We start from the raw sequence: 23,048 nt of genomic DNA, 5'->3' as shown, positions 1-23,048 counted from the left end.
CTATTCGAAATCATTGCGTGGAACGAGGGTTTTGAAAACAATAGAAATTAAGACATATTCTAATGTAGGTATGTCTATACAGTATATCGAATGGGACAGGTCATTGAATGAAAACAATCCATGTGATCCCTTCTCATTGTTTATAATCAATAAATGAGAATTAAGAAATTTACCTGTTGATCAAAGTCAGATAAAATTATCTTATTTAAACTAAGTCACTCAACCCATTTCTTAAAGTACTTTTAATTTTATAACTTTTTAGGAAATATATACGGAATAATCAAAATGTCTTTTAAAAGTTAAGAAGCAAAATTCAAAAGTTAAATGGAGTGGTTATATTTTATGATGTTTTGGATACTTTTTTCTGTCATTATGGTCGTGCAAGGAAGTTTCACAAATCAAACTTTATAAAGGTAAGTCGTGTCTAAATGTGTATGTCAAAATCACTTGCATTTTAGTGCATTTATGCGTAACTAAATATATCGGATAAATACATTATTTCTAAGAGCATATAAAAAATTGAATGCATTCTAAACGATTTCTCTTGCGCACATTTTGTAAAATACAATCTAGGCACAGACACAGCATTAACAGTTCATTAGCAGAAATGGAAAGTGAAACACGGTTATGCACCAGTCAATTGTAACAACGCCCCCCCCCCCCCCCCAGGTCCGGGGATAGTCGGGGAAATGGGCCGTGTTTTTACCTTCCAAGTGGCCCCGCAGTGCCGGAAGAATGCGGTGGTTTTGTCTTCGCACCAAAAATAGCGGGGAATGGTCCTTACCTATGGTCCCTGGAGTGCGGGAGCATGTGGTGGGGATTTAACCAGCAGTTCGTCACCGCAGGGCAGGGATTTCACCCGGGCTTGGCTGGACCGAAAGTCAAAGGCCCTGCTATTCCCTGGACGTGGGGGAGCCGTGGTTACAACTGACTGGTGCATTAACTTCACTAAGCGCCGGCCACAGGGGCGTTCTATATTAAAGAAATCGGCTTTGTCCTTCGGCAGCAACCTCTGTCTTCGGAAGCCTCGACCATTTTTATCGAAAACAACCTCAAATGAATGCCGGTACATTAGTAGCCTAGAATAAGTCATTTAGTTGAACTGCTTAATTAAATTACCACGCGATCTACTTGCAGCGGACTTAAACATCGATTCCTGTGTATGTAAAACGCCCATATACATCTGATGATGTTTTCGATAAAAAAAGCCGAGGTGTTCCGAATGCAAACTCAGAGGACGGTTTACAATGTCAGAATTCTTTACAAATAAACTGCTCTGCATGTAGTAGAAATTTCATTTAAGCAGTTAAGTCGAAAGACTTTACTCTAAGGAATCTTAATTATTCATGCAATAATTACACTCCACGGAGATTCTATTTAAGCCGAGTAATAAAAATAACACATTAAAACACTACTGTTAATTAATATGAATATTAATTTTAAGAACTAATTGTAATTTTGCACCGCTAGTTTTTGAAAGAAAATGGCCGAGGTGTTCCAATTGTAAAGTCACATTCAATGTTGATCGCATATTTTGATTTTTGCGCACGTGAGCAAATCCAATAAGCGCGTATTTCTGATTTAAACAAGGCATTCGAGTGTTCTCTAAACAATAGATTAGGAGAATGTAAACATTGAATAGTTTTTAAGATAATCACAGTAAAACCAATTACGGACAAAATTGACATTCGGTTGAATTTTTGTCAGAAGATGTATTAATTATTAAAATAAAATACGTCTGTTGATCCTATGGGTTAGACATGAGCTTAAACAATAAGAGGCCATGTTGTCAACTATAGTACAGAAACATTAGCGTAAGATCAAGCATTTAGTTAAACATTATGTAATTGTATGGAAGTTTTAATTGGATATTCTAATAATCTGTGTCTCATGTTACCAATCAACCCATTTGGAATTACAGATCGTACGATTGATCGTCGATATGAGGTTCATAAAATGTATATAATAACTAACTTGTACGGCATGATCGGTGATATAAGGGTTCCAAAATGTATATAATAACTAACTGATACGGCATGATCGTCGATATGAGGGTCCTAAAATGTATATAATAACTAACTTATACGGCATGATCGTCGATATGAGGTTCCTAAAATGTATGTAATAACTAACTGATACGGCATGATCGTCGATATGAGGTTCCTAAAATGTATGTAATAACTAACTTATACGGCATGATCGTCGATATGAGGTTCCTAAAATGTATATAATAACTAACTGATACGGCATGATCGTCGATATGAGGTTCCTAAAATGTATGTAATTACTAACTTATACGGCATGATCGTCGATATGAGGGTCCTAAAATGCATATAATAACTAACTTATACGGCATGATCGTCGATATGAGGTTCCTAAAATGTATAACTAACTTATAAGGCATGATCGTCGATATGAGGTTCCTAAAATGTATATAATAACTAACTGATACGGCATGATCGTCGATATGAGGTTCCTAAAATGTATATAATAACTAACTGATACGGCATGATCGTCGATATGAGGGTCCTAAAATGTATATAATAACTAACTTATACGGCATGATCGTCGATATGAGGCTCCTAAAATGTATATAATAACTAACTTATACGGCATGATCGTCGATATGAGGTTCCTAAAATGTATGTAATAACTAACTGAACCGGCATGATCGTCGATATGAGGGTCCCAAAATGTGTATAATAACTAACTTATACGGCATGATCGTCGATATGAGGGTCCTAAAATGTATAACTAACTGATACGGCATGATCGTCGATATGAGGTTCCTAAAATGTATATAATAACTAACTGATACGGCATGATCGTCGATATGAGGTTCCTAAAATGTATATAATAACTAACTGATACGGCATGATCGTCGATATGAGGTTCCTAAAATGTATATAATAACTAACTGATACGGCATGATCGTCGATATGAGGTTCCTAAAATGTATATAATAACTAACTGATACGGCATGATCGTCGATATGAGGGTCCCAAAATGTGTATAATAACTAACTTATACGGCATGATCGTCGATATGAGGGTCCTAAAATGTATAACTAACTGATAAGGCATGATCGTCGATATGAGGTTCCTAAAATGTATATAATAACTAACTGATACGGCATGATCGTCGATATGAGGTTCCTAAAATGTATATAATAACTAACTGATACGGCATGATCGTCGATATGAGGTTCCTAAAATGTATATAATAACTAACTGATACGGCATGATCGTCGATATGAGGTTCCTAAAATGTATAAAATATAAAACGTATACGGCATGATCGGTGATATGAGGGTCCTTAAATGTATATAATAACTTACTTTTACGGCATAATTGTCGATATGAGGGTCCCAAAATGTATATCATAATAACTAACTGATACGGCATGATCCTCGATATGAGGGTCCAAAAATGTATATAATAACTAACTGATTCGGCATGATCGGTGATATAAGGGTTCCAAAATGTATATAATAACTAACTGATACGGCATGATCGTCGATATGAGGTTCCTAAAATGTATATAATAACTAACTTATACTGATATGAGGGTTCCAAAATGATATAATAACTAACTGATTCGGCATGATCAGTGATATGAGGGTTCCGAAATGTATATAATAACTAACTGATACGGCATGATCTTCGATATGAGGTTCCTAAAATGTATATAATAACTAACTGATACGGCATGATCGTCGATATGAGGTTCCTAAAATGTATATAATAACTAACTGATACGGCATGATCGTCGATATGAGGGTTTTTAAATGTGTATAATAACTAACTGATACGGCATGATCGTCGATATGAGGGTTTTTAAATGTGTATATTAACTAACTGATACGGCATGATCGTCGATATGAGGGTCCTAAAATGTGTATAATAACTAACTGATACGGCATGATCGTCGATATGAGGGTTCTAAAATGTATATAATAACTAACTGATACAGCATGATCGTCGATATGAGGGTCCTAAAATGTGTATAATAACTAACTGATACGGCATGATCGTCGATATGAGGGTCCTAAAATGTATATAATAACTAACTTATACGGCATGATCGTCGATATGAGGTTCCTAAAATGTATGTAATTACTAACTTATACGGCATGATCGTCGATATGAGGTTCATAAAATGTATGTAATAACTAACTGATACGGCATGATCGTCGATATGAGGTTCCTAAAATGTATATAATAACTAACTGATACGGCATGATCGTCGATATGAGGCTCCTAAAATGTCTATAATAACTAACTGATACGGCATGATCGTTGATATGAGGGTTTTTAAATGTGTATAATAACTAACTTATACGGCATGATCGTCGATATGAGGGTCCTTAAATGTGTATAATAACTAACTGATACGGCATGATCGTTGATATGAGGGTTTTTAAATGTGTATAATAACTAACTTATACGGCATGATCGTCGATATGAGGGTCCTTAAATGTGTATAATAACTAACTTATACGGCATGATCGTCGATATGAGGTTCCTAAAATTTATATAATAACTAACTTATACGGCATGATCGTCGATATGAGGTTCCTAAAATGTATGTAATTACTAACTGATACGGCATGATCGTCGATATGAGGTTCATAAAATGTATGTAATAACTAACTGATACGGCATGATCGTCGATATGAGGTTCCTAAAATGTATATAATAACTAACTGATACGGCATGATCGTCGATATGAGGTTCCTAAAATGTATATAATAACTAACTGATACGGCATGATCGTCGATATGAGGCTCCTAAAATGTATATAATAACTAACTTATACGGCATGATCGTCGATATGAGGTTCCTAAAATGTATATAATAACTAACTTATACGGCATGATAGTCGATATGAGGCTCCTAAAATGTATATAATAACTAACTGATACGGCATGATCGTCGATATGAGGTTCCTAAAATGTATGTAATAACTAACTGATACGGCATGATCGTCGATATGAGGTTCCTAAAATGTATATAATAACTAACTGATACGGCATGATCGTCGATATGAGGTTCCTAAAATGTATATAATAACTAACTGATACGGCATGATCGTCGATATGAGGTTCCTAAAATGTATATGATAACTAACTGATACGGCATGATCGTCGATATGAGGGTCCCAAAATGTTTATAATAACTAACTTATACGGCATGATCGTCGATATGAGGGTCCCAAAATGCATATAATAACTAACTTATACGGCATGATCGTCGAGATGAGGGTCCCAAAATGCATATAATAACTAACTTATACGGCATGATTGTCGATATAAGGGTCCTAAAATGCATATAATAACTAACTTATACGGCATGATTGTCGATATGAGGGTCCCAAAATGCATATAGTAACTAACTTATACGGCATGATTGTCGATATGAGGGTCCTTAAATGCATATAATAACTAACTTATACGGCATGATTGTCGATATGAGGGTCCTAAAATGCATATAATGACTAATTTATACGGCATGATTGTCGATATTAGGGTCCTAAAATGCATATAATAACATCTTTTACGACATGATTGTCGATATGAGGGTCCTAAAATGTATAAAATAACAAACGTATACGGCATGATCGGTGATATAAGGGTCCTTAAATGTATATAATAACTTACTTTTACGGCATAATTGTCGATATGAGGGTCCCAAAATGTATATCATAATAATTAACTGATACGGCATGATCCTCGATATGAGGGTCCAAAAATGTATATAATAACTAACTGATTCGGCATGATCGGTGATATAAGGGTTCCAAAATGTATATAATAACTAACTGATACGGCATGATCGTCGATATGAGGTTCCTAAAATGTATATAATAACTAACTGATACGGCATGATCGTCGATTTGAGGTTCCTAAAATGTATATAATAACTAACTTATACTGATATGAGGGTTCCAAAATGATATAATAACTAACTGATTCGGCATGATCAGTGATATGAGGGTTCCGAAATGTATATAATAACTAACTGATACGGCATGATCCTCGATATGAGGTTGGTTAATTGTATATAATAACTAACTGATACGGCATGATCGTCGATATGAGGTTCCTAAAATGTATATAATAACTAACTTACACTGAAAGGAGGGTTCCAAAATGTATATAATAACTAAATTATACTGCATGATTGTCGATATGAATGATTCAAAATGAATATAATAACTAACTGATACGGCATGATCGTCGATATGAGGGTCCTAAAATGTATATAATAACTAACTTATACGGCATGATCGTCGATATGAGGGTTCCAAAATGCATATAATAAATATAACAATGTTAAAGACCGCAATGTACGCACTTTCATAAAACATGTCAGATGGCTATTTAAGGAGTATCGTTTTGGGACAAAGGAACTTGGGCAGTCGATTTTTTAGCCACTAAACATATCGAATGGAATTGAATTATAAGAACATCCTGAAACATAGATCCGTGACAAACATATAAAGTATGCAAACTGCCATCTCGGTTTTATTGAAACTTCCATCTCTGGCTGTTTTCTACAAAAGAGACACCCATCTTTCGCTGTATTCTACACGAGAGACTCCCATCTCCCGCTGTTATCTTCACGAGAGACTCCAATCTCCCACTGTATTCTACACGAGAGACTCCCATCTTCCGCTGTATTCCCCACGAGAGACTTCCATCTCCCGCTGTATTCTGCTAGAGATATCCACATTTCCCGCTGTATTCTACACGCCTCCCATTTCCCGCTGTATTCTACACGAGAGACTCCCATCTCCCGCTGTTATCATCACGAGAGACTCCAATCTGCCGCTGTATTCTACACGAGAGACTCCCATCTCCAGCTGCATTCTGCTAGAGATATCCACATCTCCCGCTGTATTCTACACGAGAGACTCCCATTTCCCGCTGTATTCTACACGAGAGACTCCCATCTCCCGCTGTATTCTGCTAGAGATATCCACATCTCCCGCTGTATTCTACACGAGAGACTCACATCTCCGGCTGTATTCTACACGAGAGACTCCCATCTCCCGTATTTATTCTACACGAGAGACTCACACCCTCTGCTGTATTCCACACGAGATACTCACATCTCCCGCTGTATTCTACACGAGAGACTCCCATCTCCCGCTGTATTCTACACGAAAGACTCCCATCTCCCGCTGTATTCTACAAGAGAGACTCCCATCTCCCGCTGTATTCTACACGAGAGAATCCCATCTCCCGCTTTATTCTTCAAAAGAGACTCCTTTCTCCAACTGTTTTCTATACAAGAGACTCCCATCTCCCGCTGTATTCTACACGAGATACTCCCATCTCCCGCTGTATTCTACACGAATGACTCCCAAATCCTGCTGTATTCTACACGAATGACTCCCATCTCCCGCTGTATTCTACACGAATGACTCCCATCTCCTGCTGTATTCTACACGAATGACTCCCATCTCCCGCTGTATTCTAAACGAATGACTCTCATCTCCCGCTGTATTCTACACAATTGACTTCCATCTCCCGCTGTATTCTACACGAGAAACTCCCATCTCCCGCTATATTCTACACGAATGACTCCCATCTCTCGCTGTATTCTACACGAATGACTCCCATCTCCCGCTGTATTCAACACGAGATACCCCCATCTCCCGCTGAATTCTACACGAATGACTCCCATCTCCCGCTGTATTCTACACGAATGACTAGCAAATCCTGCTGTATTCTACACGAATGACTCCCATCTCCCGCTGTATTTTACACAAATGACTCCCATCTCCCGCTGTATTCTATACAATTGACTCACATCTCCGGCTGTATTCTACACGAGATACTCCCATCTCCCGCTGTATTCTACATGAATGGCTCCCACATCCTGCTGTATTCTACACGATTGACTCCCATCTCCCGCTGTATTCTATACAATTGACTCCCATCTGGCGCTGTATTCCCCACGAGAGACTCCCATCTCCGGCTGTATTCTACAAGAAATACTCCCATCACCCGCTGAATTCTACACGAGAGACTCCCATCTACCGCTGTATTCTACACGAGATACTCCCATCTCCCGCTGTATTCTACACGATTGACTCCCATCTTCCGCTGTATTTTACACGAATGACTCCCATCTCCCGCTGAATTCTGCACAAGATACTCCCATCTCCCGCTGTATTCTACACGAATGACTCCCATCTCCCCCTGTACTACACGAGATACTCCCATCTACCGCTGTATTCTACACGAGATACTCCCATCTCCCGCTGTATTATACACGAATGACTCCCATCTCCCGCTGTATTCTACACGAATGACTCCCATCTCCCGCTGTAGTCTACACGAGATACTCCCATCTCCCGCTGTATTCTACACGAATGACTCCCATCTCCCCCTGTATTCTACACGAATGACTCCCATCTCCCGCTGAATTCTACACGAATGACTCCCATCTCCCACTGTATTCTTTACAATTGACTCCCATCTCCCGCTGTATTTTACACAAGATACTCCCATCTCCCGCTGTATTCTACACGAATGACTCCCATCTGCCGCTGAATTCTACACGAATGACTCCCATCTCCCCCTGTATTCTACACGAATGACTCCTATCTCCCGCTGAATTCTACACGAATGACTCCCATCTCCCCCTGTATTCTACACGAATGACTCCCATCTCCCGCTGAATTCTACACGAATGACTCCCATCTCCCCCTGTATTCTACACGAATGACTCCCATCTCCCTCTGTATTCTACACGAATGACTCCCATCTCCCCCTGTATTCTACATGAATGACTCCCATCTCCCGCTGAATTCTACACGAATGACTCCCATCTCCCGCTGTATTCTACACGAATGACTCCCATCTCCCGCTGTATTCTATACAATTGACTCCCATCTCCCGCTGTATTCCACACGAGATGCTCCCATCTCCCGCTGTATTCTACACGAATGACTCCCATCTCCCGCTGAATTCCACACGAGAGACTCCCATCTCCCGCTGTATTCTACACGAATGACTCCCATCTCCAGCTGTATTCTACACGATTGACTCCCATCTCCCGCTGTATTCTACACGAGAGACTCCCATCTCCCGCTGTATTCTACACGAATGACTCCCATCTCCCGCTGAATTCTACACGAGAGACTCCCATCTCCGGCTGTATTCTACACGAGAGACTCCCATCTTCCGCTGTATTCCCCACGAGAGACTCCCATCTCCGGCTGTATTCTACACGAGAGACTCCCATCTCCGGCTGTATTCTACACGAGATACTCCCATCTCCCGCTGAATATTACACAAGATACTCCCATATCCCGCTGTATTCTACACGAATGACTCCCATCTCCCGCTGTATTTTACACAATTAACTTCCATCTCCCCCTTTATTTTACACGAGAGACTCCCATCTCCCGCTGTATTCTAAACGAGAGACTCCCATCTCCCGCTGTGTTCAATACTACAGACTCCCATCTGCCGCTGTATTCCACACGAGAGACTCCCATCTCCCGCTGTGTTCTACACGAGAGACTCAACACTCCCGCTGTGTTCTACACGAGAGACTCCCATCTCCCGCTGTATTCTACACGAGAGATTCCCAGCTCCCGCTGTATTCTTCACGAGAGACTCCCATCTCCCGCTGTATTATATACTAGAGACTTCCATCTGACACTGTATTTTACACGAGAGACTCCCACCTGCCGTTATATTCTACACTAGAGACTCCCATCTTCCGCTGTATTCTACACGAGAGACTCCCACCTGCCGTTGTATTCTACACGAGAGACTCCCATCTGCCGCTGTATTCTACACGAGAGACTCCCATCTCCCGCTGTGTTCTACACGAGAGACTCAACACTCCCGCTGTGTTCTACACGAATGACTCCCATCTCCCGCTGAATTCTACACGAATGACTCCCATCTCCCGCTGTATTCTACACGAATGACTCCCATCTCCCGCTGTATTCTATACAATTGACTCCCATCTCCCGCTGTATTCCACACGAGAGACTCCCATCTGCCGCTGTATTCTACACGAGAGACTCCCATAAGATAGTCCCAAAGCACGGAGCGCTTCAAGCCAGTTATCAAGTCTTAAAGATAAATACATTCTTGAAAAAGGATCCACCCATTTAGCACATTTATTTACATACACATTCGATATATAGTTTACCGGTAAACTTATTAAAACACGCATTCCTGCTTGAGGGGTATGACGATAAGGGTTAGATCTTAAAATGTCGCAATAATAAACAAGTAACATAGGCGCTGAAAAACATTTATAGCGATGAACACTTATTTTGTTCATATGTGTTAAAATCTACTATGCAGGTTTAAGATCTCGTATATGTGATTTTCCCTTTAAACCATTCCTTAAGGATAACAATAATTCACCATGTTCGAAGCCCCGACTGGGAACCGAACAGTAAATCGTTTTACCTCGGCCTCGAACCCCACTCTCCGGGGTTGGTAAATTTGCCCCGTTGATGATTTTACAATCCTCTTTAACTGGGATGCGTACGGGAAAATGCAGCCAATGGGCGTTAATTCTAACAGCGAAACCCACTAACAAACTATGAGTAAATGTGCTAATAAAGCTTAGAATGAACCGACTTCGCCCAATATACAATGGCAAGCCTAATCATAACGGTTAAAGGGGAACATCTTGACAATAATGTTATTCGACAGCTTTGTTATTTAAAGATGCACTTTTACTCCCAAAAAAGAGTTTCCACATTTAATAATAATGTTTTAATATTCCAAAAAGGATGAATAAATTTTGAAAACAATGGTTCTTATGGAGGATACCGAGTTTAATTTGAAAGAAATGAGTGTAAAACACGCTATCTCTACCTTATGAGACTATAGTAGATCACATTAAATATTTTAACACTCACCAATCATTTAATATATTTGCGTTTTCAACTATTAAATACATCATTACAATATTGTTATCAGTATTTAATATTTTCCATATATGCATTATACAGTAAGTAGTTAAAAGTTTATCAGTCAAAATCGATGTTTTTTTTATACATTTGTATGTATTGATTTTGAATAATAGTGTCTCTTTAACAACATTTGAATCATATTGTATCTTGTATCTTAAGGTATCTTTAGACTGTTGCATCACTTGACTAAGGGAACTGTATTTAAACTGTAAATAATATTTATTACTATCGTTTTCTTATCGAAAGTACCCTGTCAGCATGGTAGATATTCAGATACACGACAAGGAACATATCATTTAGATATCAATGTCAGCGATAAGAAAACAAACAAAATGTGACCAGTGATTTGTGAAAAACAAAAGCCCATTAAAATTAAATGAAATATTGTCAACCGTCAATAAGACCCATGAACACTGATTTCATTCAAAATTATTCTGTCGTACATTTTAACACCTGAATGAAACATTTCGTTCTTCTCCGATATCTGCTGATCAAACATATCAGTTACACTAGGTCACCCACTGTTTTTAAGGGTTTCGATCAACAGGGACAGGGAGCGTTGTTTTGACACACCCCTCGCCCCATTTTTCTAAAATACTTTTTATTTTTGTCTTTGAACGAGCCAAGTTTTGCGAAAATCCATGGACACCCGTTATATAAGACTGCTGAAAAAATTGGATCGCACATTTTTATATTTCAGTTAAAAAAAGATGTTTAATGCATTATTTAAACCGTTAGTAACGTTAAGCCATAAAACATTAATTTTCGAATGGAAATATGAAAATCTGCGATCTGATCTTTTGTCAGCAATCTTTTATCATGTGTCTGCAGATATTTACGAGAAATATTTGCTCTTTCTAAGACAAAAAATAATAAAAAGTTGTAAAAATGGTAAATCTGTGAGAGTGCAGTTTTAATATCAATTGAGATGGTTCAGTGTGAAGGAAACGAAAACGTAAAACGAAAATATTGAAAATAATGTAATAAATATATTTTTGGGGCTTTCGATGAATGGAAAATAAGTCATTATCAGACTGTGTTCAGTTTAAATTGAGAGCAAACACAAAACTGTCAATTCTTCATGTATAAATTCATTTTGCTCATTTATTTTACATGATAAGTATTCAATATGCAAATACCCTTTAAAGCTGCACTCTTACAGATTTGCCATTTTTAAAACTTTTTTCTTGTTTGCCTTGTAAAGAGCAAATTTTTGCGTACTTATCTGCAAACCAATGATATAAGATTGCTGACAAAAAATCAGATCGTAGAGTTTCATATTTCCGTTCGAAAATGAATGTTTTATGGCGTTTAAGAAAAATAATACATTAATTTTTGAACTTAAATATAAAAATCTGTGATCTAATCTTTTGTCAACAATCTTATTTAACTGGTTTCCATGGATTTTCGCAAAAATTGGCTCGTTACAAGACAAAAAAAATTTGTCAAAACGTCAATTTGTGAGAGTGCAGCTTTAAATGATACCACATCTCCATTAGATCAATTTAACAATAAAGGTAATAGATATATCAGGAAACAAGCTTATTTGTTGGTTGGATACCTTAAACATTGCTTGAACATGTCAACTATTATGATGACCGACCGAAAGGTTCTGTCGCATGCTTAGCAAGCTTTCAATAACCCCGCTGTCACCCATGAAAACGATTGATTTATATTTGAAGAAAAACTCTTCCTAAATTAAGAAAAAAGTGTCTACCATATCCAGGCACACCCTGACTATGGCATGACAAAACTGCACTTTGTCAACAATGGTCATTCAATAAAGTTGAATGATTAATAAGGTAAATACTTTTTGTCATGTTTCTTATTTGTTATTATGTTATCTTTAGACATCGTATGTAATTGTAAAGTAGTTCTGAAATTATATTTAGAAGCGCACTATTTATAATTGTATTTTTTTTTACTGTCAGTCTTTCACAGGTCGTCCGAAAATGGGATGCTTTTTGAGCCTGTTCGACCGTAAAACTACGCACGTCCATCGGGCCACAAGCTTCACCACAGCGCATAGCAACGGCATAGCACGAGTTCCAAGGCTTGACCTTTCTACCGTTTCTGAAAACAGAACTCGAAAACGCCGCCGACATAAGGCAGGAGGTCAAGATGACATCGACGGTGACTTAGTTATGCGCTTACGCCCACCACCGCCTCCTCCACGGTCGACAACTCCGCGGTCGCCGACTCCAGAGAGGACGTTCTTGTCACCCCGGCCACTTCCGACGTGTCCTCCAACGCCCCTTGGCGAGCGCCCGTCTCTTGTTGTTCAGTACGTCGAGGATTTGGAACCCGTTATGCAGGAAGTGCCCGACGAAATCCCCGTCTGCACTGCCGCTAGCACAAACCATTCAAACACCGTTTCTATTTCAAACGTCTCAGTTTATGGTAACTCGACAAGAGATTTGACACAACCGTACGGACTTAAGAAGACCTGGTCGAGTCGAAACGACGACCTTCTTATCGAAGAATTGGACACTGAGGTGGAGGATCATAGCAGACTCAGGTTGGTGTTCACTCGGCCAACGAGGCCTAAATCTGAGACTCACTTGTTAAGAACTCGAACGTTTATTGTGACCTCAGGAATAGGAGCCTTCGATATGACAAGGCCAATGTCGGAGCGCGTCCGAGTTTTACCTATGACTGAACCGGATATTACTTGACAATTGATATTTAATTAGAATGGCAGTACAAGAATACGAATGACTTTATGTGCATCTTCTCTAATTAAAACAACAACTGATTAACAATAACAATATGATGAGTATTATTTCACTGGATTAAACAGACAGCAGACAATGAAGTGCATTTAGAATTTTACAATAATACCCTTGCGTATTAAGGTCACTATAGCAGTTCTGTAAAGTACGTACAATAAAAAAGGAACACAACAATGAAAGTGCAAAATGTATGTTCAACATCGGAATAATAACATTTCAAAGCATTCGGAACTCCTCGGCCATTTTTATCACAAACAACCTCGGATGTATGTCGGTACATCAGTGGAAGTAGTTCGTAAAATTTTGAATTACATCATTAATTAAATGTTTAAGTTTAGCTTATATTTCTTGATCTAAGTTTAATTTGATTGCCAGTGAAGTGTGTCATTGCAAACATAATTAAGATTGCCAAGATCTAAGTTATTAACTTTAACTGCAAAATTAAATTACAACGCGATCTACTTGCAGCGGACCAATTTCTGAGTATGTACACCGTCCAAATACATTGAATAAAAATGGCCGAGGAGTTCCGAATGATTTTTAAAGTTGTCTTTGAGAGTGACCTTATTCTATAGAATGTGGAACTAGTTATTAATAGAAAACCAAAACAATGAACAATTATTATTTTGTTTCCCCCATAAATGACAGGATGTGTTTAAATTGTTATGGTTGATTGACTTTGGTCTCATCACGACAATATTATTAATATCCCCCATCTAATTATATATTAAAGGAGTCAGTCATAATCTTCAGTTCAGCGTTCTTTGATATTTGGCATGACACATTTATATGTGCGAAATTTTGAAATCAAGGATGTCATGAACAAATCGCTGAACTCAAAGCAAGGCTGCTGATCAAATTAAAAAAAAAACGTATGCAATATGACAATAAGACGTGTATTATTTCAAACTTATAATTGTTTGTTTCAGTGTAAGATCGAAATATTTTACCGAATGAGCACTTAAAGGTATATTTCAAGAGTGGCATGGGGAACATTAATTATGACGACGTTGTGTCCCGGCCTTGTTCATACTAACGTTTGATTTTGACGTGAGAACGGGCTGAAATTTCAAAACGGTGAAACATATCTAATTGATATTTCCACTGTCCGGAAAAGTGATATATCAATTTTATTCCCTGATAAATGTCTATAAGCCACCGGAAAGCATATATTATAAAAATGTATATACTCATATTAATATCACAATTTCTGATTGATACTGCCAGCTATGAGTGTAAGCGAACTTAACACAAATAATGAAAACGTGCACACTAAATAAATTTAAGCCAATACAACAAGAATGTAAGGCCATATCAAATGGACACAATGAATCAACAAATCTGACAAAATATCTCCTTACCATATTTTTTTTTCGTTATGCATGTAATCCATACTACTATTTCAATGTGATTTTGCAATAAACGTTCGGGTGGTTTTGACATTGATGTTGTCGGCTAAGAATCAGGCCTAAGTTTCTCGAAACGTCCTTACTGACTTCGCAGTTTTGAAATCTGTTTATAACGTAAAACGTTCTGGTAATTTCGAATTATTTTTCTATTTCTGAATACCTTTTAAGTGAAATGTATGTGCGTGTGTGTGTCTGTGTGTGCGTGCGTGCGAACGTTTGTGTGTGTGTGCGAACCTGTTCGCACGTGCGTGCGTGCTTGCGTACGTGCATGTGTGTATTTGTATTTGCTATCTCAATAAAGTCATTAAATAAGCACAAAAAAAGAGAAAAAAGAACAAACTCATAGTTGAGGATAACTCAAAGGATTCAAGTTCACTTCTTCTCTGAACAAAAGTTTCATTTTTGATCAAAAATGAATAGCATTAGGAAAATATGATTCTAACAGAGCATAACAGTTTAATATTTTTAACCATATTCTAGTTACTCAAGTTATATTAATGAGGTCAGTAAGTTATTTAGTAAGTAAGTACTTTCGAGAAACTGAACCAGGCCAATTAGTTTAAACTTATTTAATTTTACAACGATTGTGAAAAAAGCTATTGCAACTTCAATTAATCACTCTCGTTGGCACGATGTTGCGCGAAAGTGTGGTCTGGTGTTGTGGGGAAACCGGGGTACCCGGAGAAAACCCACTTGTCCGGCTTGGTGACCACTAACCAAACTCACATGTGCCTAGGCCGGGAATCGAACCCGGGTCACCCGCCTTGATGAGAAGCGAGTGCGCTAACCACTGCGCTACATGGATACCGGACCAGGCCAATTATTGCATATATATTGAAATATTACTATATTAATAACAATACTAAATATATCGAAATAGCTGTGTCTTTGATACAGCCGCTTTTGATCATGAAGCGCTCCAATTTACAAACCATATAAGGGACATCTTATCAACGAGGTTACGGTCAAATATCGCGAACCTATATTGAATACTTAGCAAGTGTCAGAAGTATTATCAACATTTTAACTGATTTATCTAAATAAACATAGGGTAATATTTCAAGCGAATTGTTTCTAAAAAAAAATATATCCCATAACAATCAAGAAGAAACAAAAGATTCGATTCAGTCGTTAATAAGATGACCCAGTAGTGAGTGTTTAATTTTGAGTACATATTTATGCATTATCAAGTCACAATAGAAGACGATTTTCATATACTTTCAGCAAAACTAGACACACATTTGGCAAAGAGGAACGAATCAACCCCATCGCTACAGATATCCTGTTACCAAGAATAAAAGGTGATGCTCCTGTCAGCAAAATTACTGTTGAAAATCAAAAACTGTTCGAAAATCAAGCTAAAAGCAAGGACTTTACCGGGAACGAAAATATTCCAGCTGAGCATTTGGGCGAGCCTGAAAACAAGTTAATGAGCACAATGACGCCTAAAACAGTCCTGCAAGGCTCGACACCTGGTATTCCAAATGTTCGCTCTCTTGCCAATGGAAGAAGTGGGAGTAAAAGGCTTCCAATAAATGACAATGATGTTTCAAATGCTTATTTAAATGTTTATAAAGAAGAAATCATAAAACCACAATCCGATTTAACTGCAATGAACTCTACAATTCAAGACAGAATTGGTGAACAGACCGCTGATGAACATTCTAAAATCGCGTCTGTAATGCTGACCAATAAGACGGAAACAAAGTCTGTTCCCAGTGGGACTCTCTATGAAAGTGAATTGAAACGTTCTAGGGAAAGTCGTAAACGTAAACGTGGTCCGAAACGGAGTAAACCGGATTATACACCACGACCACAGGAAGTATCCAAAATCAGGCACACAGGTCATTCAATTGAGCTCAATGGAAAGTCGAGAATAAGACGTGACTCTGCTAAAACTGGCAGTACTCTTACGTTAGATGGCAAAATGTCGCTTGGAAGTAACGACTCCCTGTACAGTTTCGACATCGAAAAATTTAACAAAGAAAATGACCAGGCAAACCAAACGTATTCTTACGTTAGAACTGGAACCACTCCAATTAACTTTAAAGGCCTAACGGATGACGATAAGGCCAATATAATAGACATAGAGGACGACGATTTTAATGACAGTGGTGACGACTCTTGGCTTGAATCTAAGCCTAGTGAAGAAAAATTCGATGCCTTTTATGGCATGAAACCGTACACAGTTTTAGGAAGTACCAATCTGAATGATTCTGACCGGAGGAGATCTGACTCTCCTGCAAGCGGACCTTCTACCAACGCGCTGAGCACCAAACAGAAGCTTCTGTACTCGCGGTTTAACCGCAGACCTTATTCTGAGACAGTTCTGCCATCAAATAACAGGCCACCGTTACCCCCTGGTAAAGATATCAAAATAAGACCCGCCTCAGAAACTCAGAGAAAAACACAAACATTTTCAAGATATTTTGCATCGGACTTTGACGTCAGGTGAATTAGTTTGGTGCCACGTGGAAAGTAATATGCAAACATTAGTGATTAGTGATCACACTAATTTATTATGAAACTGAAATACATCGAGAATTTAATAAACGTTACCCAATTATGCTGAGGTCTGTCTGTTATATTGTTGTTCTAGTGGGGCTATCTTAAAGCAGTGTTTAGCAAAATCGTGCGATTTGTGAGGAAAAGCACATATTCTCATTTTACCTACCGCGATCGCAGAAAAAAGAGTCAATTAATATAATCAAATATTGCTGATCTTTCTGCCCTTTTTAAAAATAGCGAAATGTAGCTAATTAAAATGACTATTTCTTTCTTTAGGGTGTAGTATTAAATATGAAACTTTCTATTGACATATTAATTGTTTTAGTCCGGAACCAATTTTACGGTGAGATATTTGCTTATAGCATGTAGTTTACGCAATTAAACGTTACCTAAAAACAACAACAAATTATACAGTAAGAACATAGTTTACACATATGTTTTCCATTTTAATGTATCAGGGAAAAACAAACAAATAAATTGTGCATTGTATGTGTATTTACAAATAAGCCTATTTCCTTAGGCCATTAAAATTGAAAACGTAAATAAACCATGATGGCTTAGGCATGAATTCATTTATGAATATCATTAATACACAAACAAACATTGAAAAGATCACAGCACACAGTCATTTATAGGTAATGAAACTAAATAATTTTCATTGCATGCATGTTTTATAATTTGCAGTACGGGTGTAGTGTGTTCTATCTGTGTTACTGTTTTTACTGAGATACTTTGTATATATATTATAGGATTTTGTCATATTTTTCATTATGTGTAAAAAACATGATACATCAACGATATGTTTAAGTTTTAAGATATATTTTCAGTATGTTCGAGGTTTATAGGGTGTAATTTACGTAACCGAAAACAAAATTATACAAAAAAGAAACTTTTACAAATACATATTCCTCATAGATATGTTTGTTTATTGTAATATCTAGTTAAGGCAAATTTAACGTTTTCATTTCAATCGCAGATGTTTTAACACAAAATAAAAATGGATTGCACATTTTTTTTTTAAAAAGCTTGTCCAAAACGCTTTTTTTTTCACAAGAAAATGACAACTTTGCTTTTGTTTTAATTTATAGTAAAAAAACATGATCATGTTTAAAAAATGTAATTATAATATTGCCATTAAACTGAATACATATAAGACAGAGTTTTGATTGTTTTTGAAAATCTTGAAAAAAATATGTATAAAAATCTGGGTTGGATATGAATGCGGGTCAAAAAGGCCCACTTCCAGTTAGGCCCTGTACCAGAAAGGCCCAGTACCAGAAAGGCCCGGTCCAGAAGGGCCCAGTTTGATGTTTTATCTTTGATAACTGTCGTTATATTAGATATAAAGAAGTAAATATTTATTAAAAATGGCATTATGTCTTATATAATCTTTTAAATCATTTCAGGAATTCGGAATTGCACCATTTTCAGTGGGTACAGAAAAAATCAAACGGCGTGACATTAACATTTTTTTATTGACAGACATAATAATACATTATTCACAAGGTTAATATGTTTAACAATGTAACAATGTATCAGGATTGCTGACTGAGAGATGTGGCAGCAAATCACATACGCAGACGATATACATCTCCAATCCTTCCAAGGTATTCAGAAGTCCTCATGTCTCCATTTAAGTACTCGTCTGCGAGCGTCCTTATGGTGTTGTCTTGACGCAAACAACGGACGTTGCCTCCTCTCTTCAAGTCCTCCGACTCTACAGACATCTGCACGAGCTCGGCCTCTCGGCGAAGAACTGGCACGAGCCTGTAGAATCCCAGTCCACTCCCTCCGGCTTTCTGGTTAAGACGGTTGTGCCACCCTAGAAATATAGAAAATATACTTTGATTACAATCATTATTAACCGAACCAGCACCTTGCACTTGATGCTCTTACTTCTCGAGATGCACCCCCATATCGTGGATGCCTTGTTCACTCTCTAAAACATAATAATAAATATTAACTTTGTCATTTAAGCAAGCACAATACTAAACACACATATCATTAGTATTCATTAAGATACACTGACATCTGACCATTGCTTCTTACCTTGACTCCGTAAGCGTTGCCCAAACTGGAAATGAGCACCTTTGATCCCCGCTGACTACCGCAATCTATTACGGTCCAAGTGATGCCGCGGTCCTCCAAGATAGTCTCCGTCAGGGCGCCATAGTGAGACTGTTCCACTACTGGGACGACCTCAGTGACGTTCCGACCGGTAACGTCAAAGGAAATGTCCTCTATGTGGCTGTCATCGGTTCCAGTGTAGAACCAGTAGTAAGACACATCAAACGCAGTGGAATTCAACACCGGAAGGACATGTTCATCGATGTCGGAAAGCTGAAATTAAATACGTTACGCAATCGGAAACCAACTTAATAGTTTATACATCAATTATGGATATAATCATTGACTACTGTTTCGATGCTACATGTGATCTTACCTCAGCTCTGGTGGTATAATGCGCCGTTTGCAATCGAAAACCAACTTAATAGTTTATAAATCAATTATAGATATATAATCATTGGCTACTGTTTCGATGTTACATGTTATCTTACCTCATCTCTGGTGGTGTGCATGTCAACGACGCTCAATACTGTGGTGTCATCGTCCAGCACAGTGATAATGTGAAACGATAATTATCACCTCATTAAAGACAAACATCGCTAATCCTATCAAAGTACAACACCCTCAAACACAATACAGGTGTTTCCTTTGATTTAAAAGTAGGCCTTTCTGAACCAGGCCTTTATGGGCCGGGCCTTTCTGGTACTGGGCCTTTTTGACCCGACTCCTTGGATATTATAATTACTGAAAAATATGTCAACCTTAAGAAAAGGCACCAGTATCCAATGTTTCATCTAATCACCATCTAGTGTGCACGTAAGATGCATATTTGGTCATCAAATGATTCAAAACTTGAAGTGTTGCTTTATTCCTGCCTAAGGAGTGTAGACCTAGCTTACCATACATATGTCAATTTATGTCCATAAAATCCCCAACAAATCTAAGCGTGGTAAAACCAAAGTCAACAAAGTGTACATTAGCAACTTAAGATGCGATCGACTTACGCCTCCCGAGCCCTGGCACCGTCAAACCCAAGAATAGCTCTACCCAATCGCGTCATGTGCTGAGCAACATTCTATGGTCTCCACGCAAGTCACACCAGAGCTCAGGAAAACAATACTGTGGCTGTGTTAAAATGCGTACGATGTCAGACAACTGTCTGAAAATGGCTATTGCCAAATCCATTTTGTGTAGAGCTTTACCCGTTTTGGTCACAAGTAAACCCATTTTGTTTCCAATTAATCACATGTGTCCAATTTTAAACCAGTAAAGTGCCAAATGAATATCCTTTTGTCCCCGCTATAAATAATACTTTAGAAATACCAAATACACCACAAGATGGTTATGTGCAAGCATAATAAAAGTCTATCTAGCCAAGTCATGGCGTCGATCTTTTACCAATTAGACAGTGAGAACGATCTCGCTGTGAAGTTTTGTAATAGTTACTCGACTAACACTAAGACGTGTGTTTTATGCCTGGTAACCTTAATTGTCTTTAAAATCATTTAAGGTATATCGTGAAAAGATTAAAACGAATTGGACACAACTAAAAAGTTTGCACAACATTTCCGTTATCTTAAAGGCAATCCTTGTTCATTTCATTGAAATTTATTTCAAAAAATGGACCATAGTGTGTAACTGGACGATTGCATCTGCACTTTATTCTGGTCATCGGATATAAGTAAGATATTTCTAGCGGAAAATAATTCCCTTTTAAAGATGATATTAAATTCTGCTTGAGTGGTGAGACGGTTGGCGGAAGGACATTGGTGGAAATGCACGAGGATTTCGTGCTGTGGTTTATAAGAAGGTTAAAGCAGTGGTTCGCCACTCGAGGATTTAATTTGGCTGCGAATACTTTATCTAGTTAACATTTTTGTACGTTTAAGTTTTCATTAACTGTTACAAAAGACAATATTAGCTAATTATTACAATACGAATGGACACAGCGGGGATGGACAAGGTTGTCGGATTAATTGAACAGCAGTGTAAGTAGAGTATAGCTCAATAACATTTCTTTTTCATAAGTGTATTATGAGATAATCCCCTTTAGTTTACAAAGTTTATTAAAAACCACGTGTTTCACGTACGCAATTGGACGGTTGAGTTAAGAATTGAGCGATACAAAAATTTTGCTACAGGACCTGTATATTTGCTATTTTAATACTTTGGTAAAAATGTTTTAAGTATTACTTTTTCGTGAACTGTGCTGTTATGGCGTATTTGGAGCTTTGTAGCCAGACCAGAGTTTACATCTTGCGATTGGCGCAAACTAACATCGGAAAGCAGCACGATTTCATGTGACAAAGAGTAGTACGGTATAAATTTATATAGAAAAAGAGGTAAATATTTCAGGACTCTCATTTTGGTAAAATGCAGAAGTTATGATTTGCAGAGTTTATGTTTAATTTCTCTCGTTGCTTTGCGCAATATCCAGTAACATGTCCATTTCCTTACTTGTGTTGAAGTATATACATACAGGGGAAGATGTTTATGGTATCGGCGATTTTTGATAAGGAAATAACTGTTTTACTCACGATCTTAGTGAGCAAATAAGATTATTTTCAAAAACCGACTTGTCGTCTGCTTGAGTGGTGAGACGGTCGGCGGAAGGATATTGGTGGTAATACACGGGGTTTTTGTGCTCTTGTATGCAAAAGATTAAATGCGTGGTTTGCCTCTCGAGGGTTTTATTTGGCAGCGATAGCATTATTTATTATGTCAACAGTTTATACCCCAATCCTTTTAAATGAGTTACATATTGAAATGCTGTTGTTTTTGCTGAACAGTTTATATATTGTTTGTTGTTGTTTTCATATGACAGATAAATGCGTGTAGGATTCTCGTTGGAACAAATGAGAATGGCAAAAGCATACATTAATGTTGGTGTGTTCTTATATGTAGGGGTCCAGATAAAATAAAGTTATTAAGTTGACCAATGTCGATACAGTCCAAACAAACTGTTTATAAAAATTGTCTCAATGGTGAAATTAGATTCTTTTCAGTTGAAACAAATATTTCAACATCAACGTTGACATCAACATATCGTATTCGATGCTCCTTGTTGTATGGTTTTGAACGAATGAAGTTGCCGCTGTCGGAATTCACACCAAAAACGCGAGACATCTAAAGTCCAAAACATTTTGCATTTCATGTATTTAGGACATTGCTTGCGCCGTTCAACCGTTCAAGCGTTTGGGTGTGCTCAGCATGAACAGTTCAAAAATATTTATGTGCGTAATTTATTAACACACATTGCATTTGGTGTCGTTCTTTATTTGTAAATATAGAAAATACACGACATATGTGCATTATTTGTTCATACTCGTTGCTGACGTGTAGGGGGTACAGCTTTCAAGAGCTTTTTACATCT

The 23,048-nt window shown here is 37.7% G+C and overlaps 1 protein-coding gene across 2 annotated transcripts; it reads left to right on the top strand.

The window, feature by feature from the left end:
* Positions 1-209: 209 nt before the first annotated feature.
* On the top strand, positions 210-18,803 carry LOC128219576 (uncharacterized). 2 transcript variants are annotated; one of them, XM_052927402.1, is made up of 3 exons: positions 210-413; positions 12,901-13,477; positions 16,325-18,803. In XM_052927402.1, the coding sequence occupies exons 2-3, from the start codon at positions 12,912-12,914 to the stop codon at positions 17,553-17,555; spliced, it is 1,797 nt and encodes a 598-aa protein (XP_052783362.1). In that variant the 5' UTR covers positions 210-413; positions 12,901-12,911; the 3' UTR covers positions 17,556-18,803. The 2 variants fall into 2 exon arrangements, with proteins under 2 accessions (XP_052783362.1, XP_052783361.1); XM_052927401.1 differs by having other exon boundaries at positions 12,891-13,477; positions 16,325-18,802.
* The last annotated feature ends 4,245 nt before the right edge of the window (positions 18,804-23,048 follow it).

The sequence above is a fragment of the Mya arenaria genome, chromosome 15 (genome assembly GCF_026914265.1).
Source record: "Mya arenaria isolate MELC-2E11 chromosome 15, ASM2691426v1".
NCBI classification, from domain to species: Eukaryota; Metazoa; Mollusca; class Bivalvia; order Myida; family Myidae; genus Mya; species Mya arenaria.
Note: the sequence above shows the minus strand (reverse complement) of the source record. Positions and strands in the feature narration are given on the sequence as shown.

Bases quoted from the DNA above. Each gene is read 5' to 3' on its own strand.
- LOC128219576 (XM_052927402.1), top strand. From the start codon at position 12,912: ATGGGATGCTTTTTGAGCCTGTTCGACCGTAAAACTACGCACGTCCAT. The intron at 13,478-16,324 runs GTTGGTGTTCAC...ATATACTTTCAG, and splicing joins GAGGATCATAGCAGACTCAG to CAAAACTAGACACACATTTG.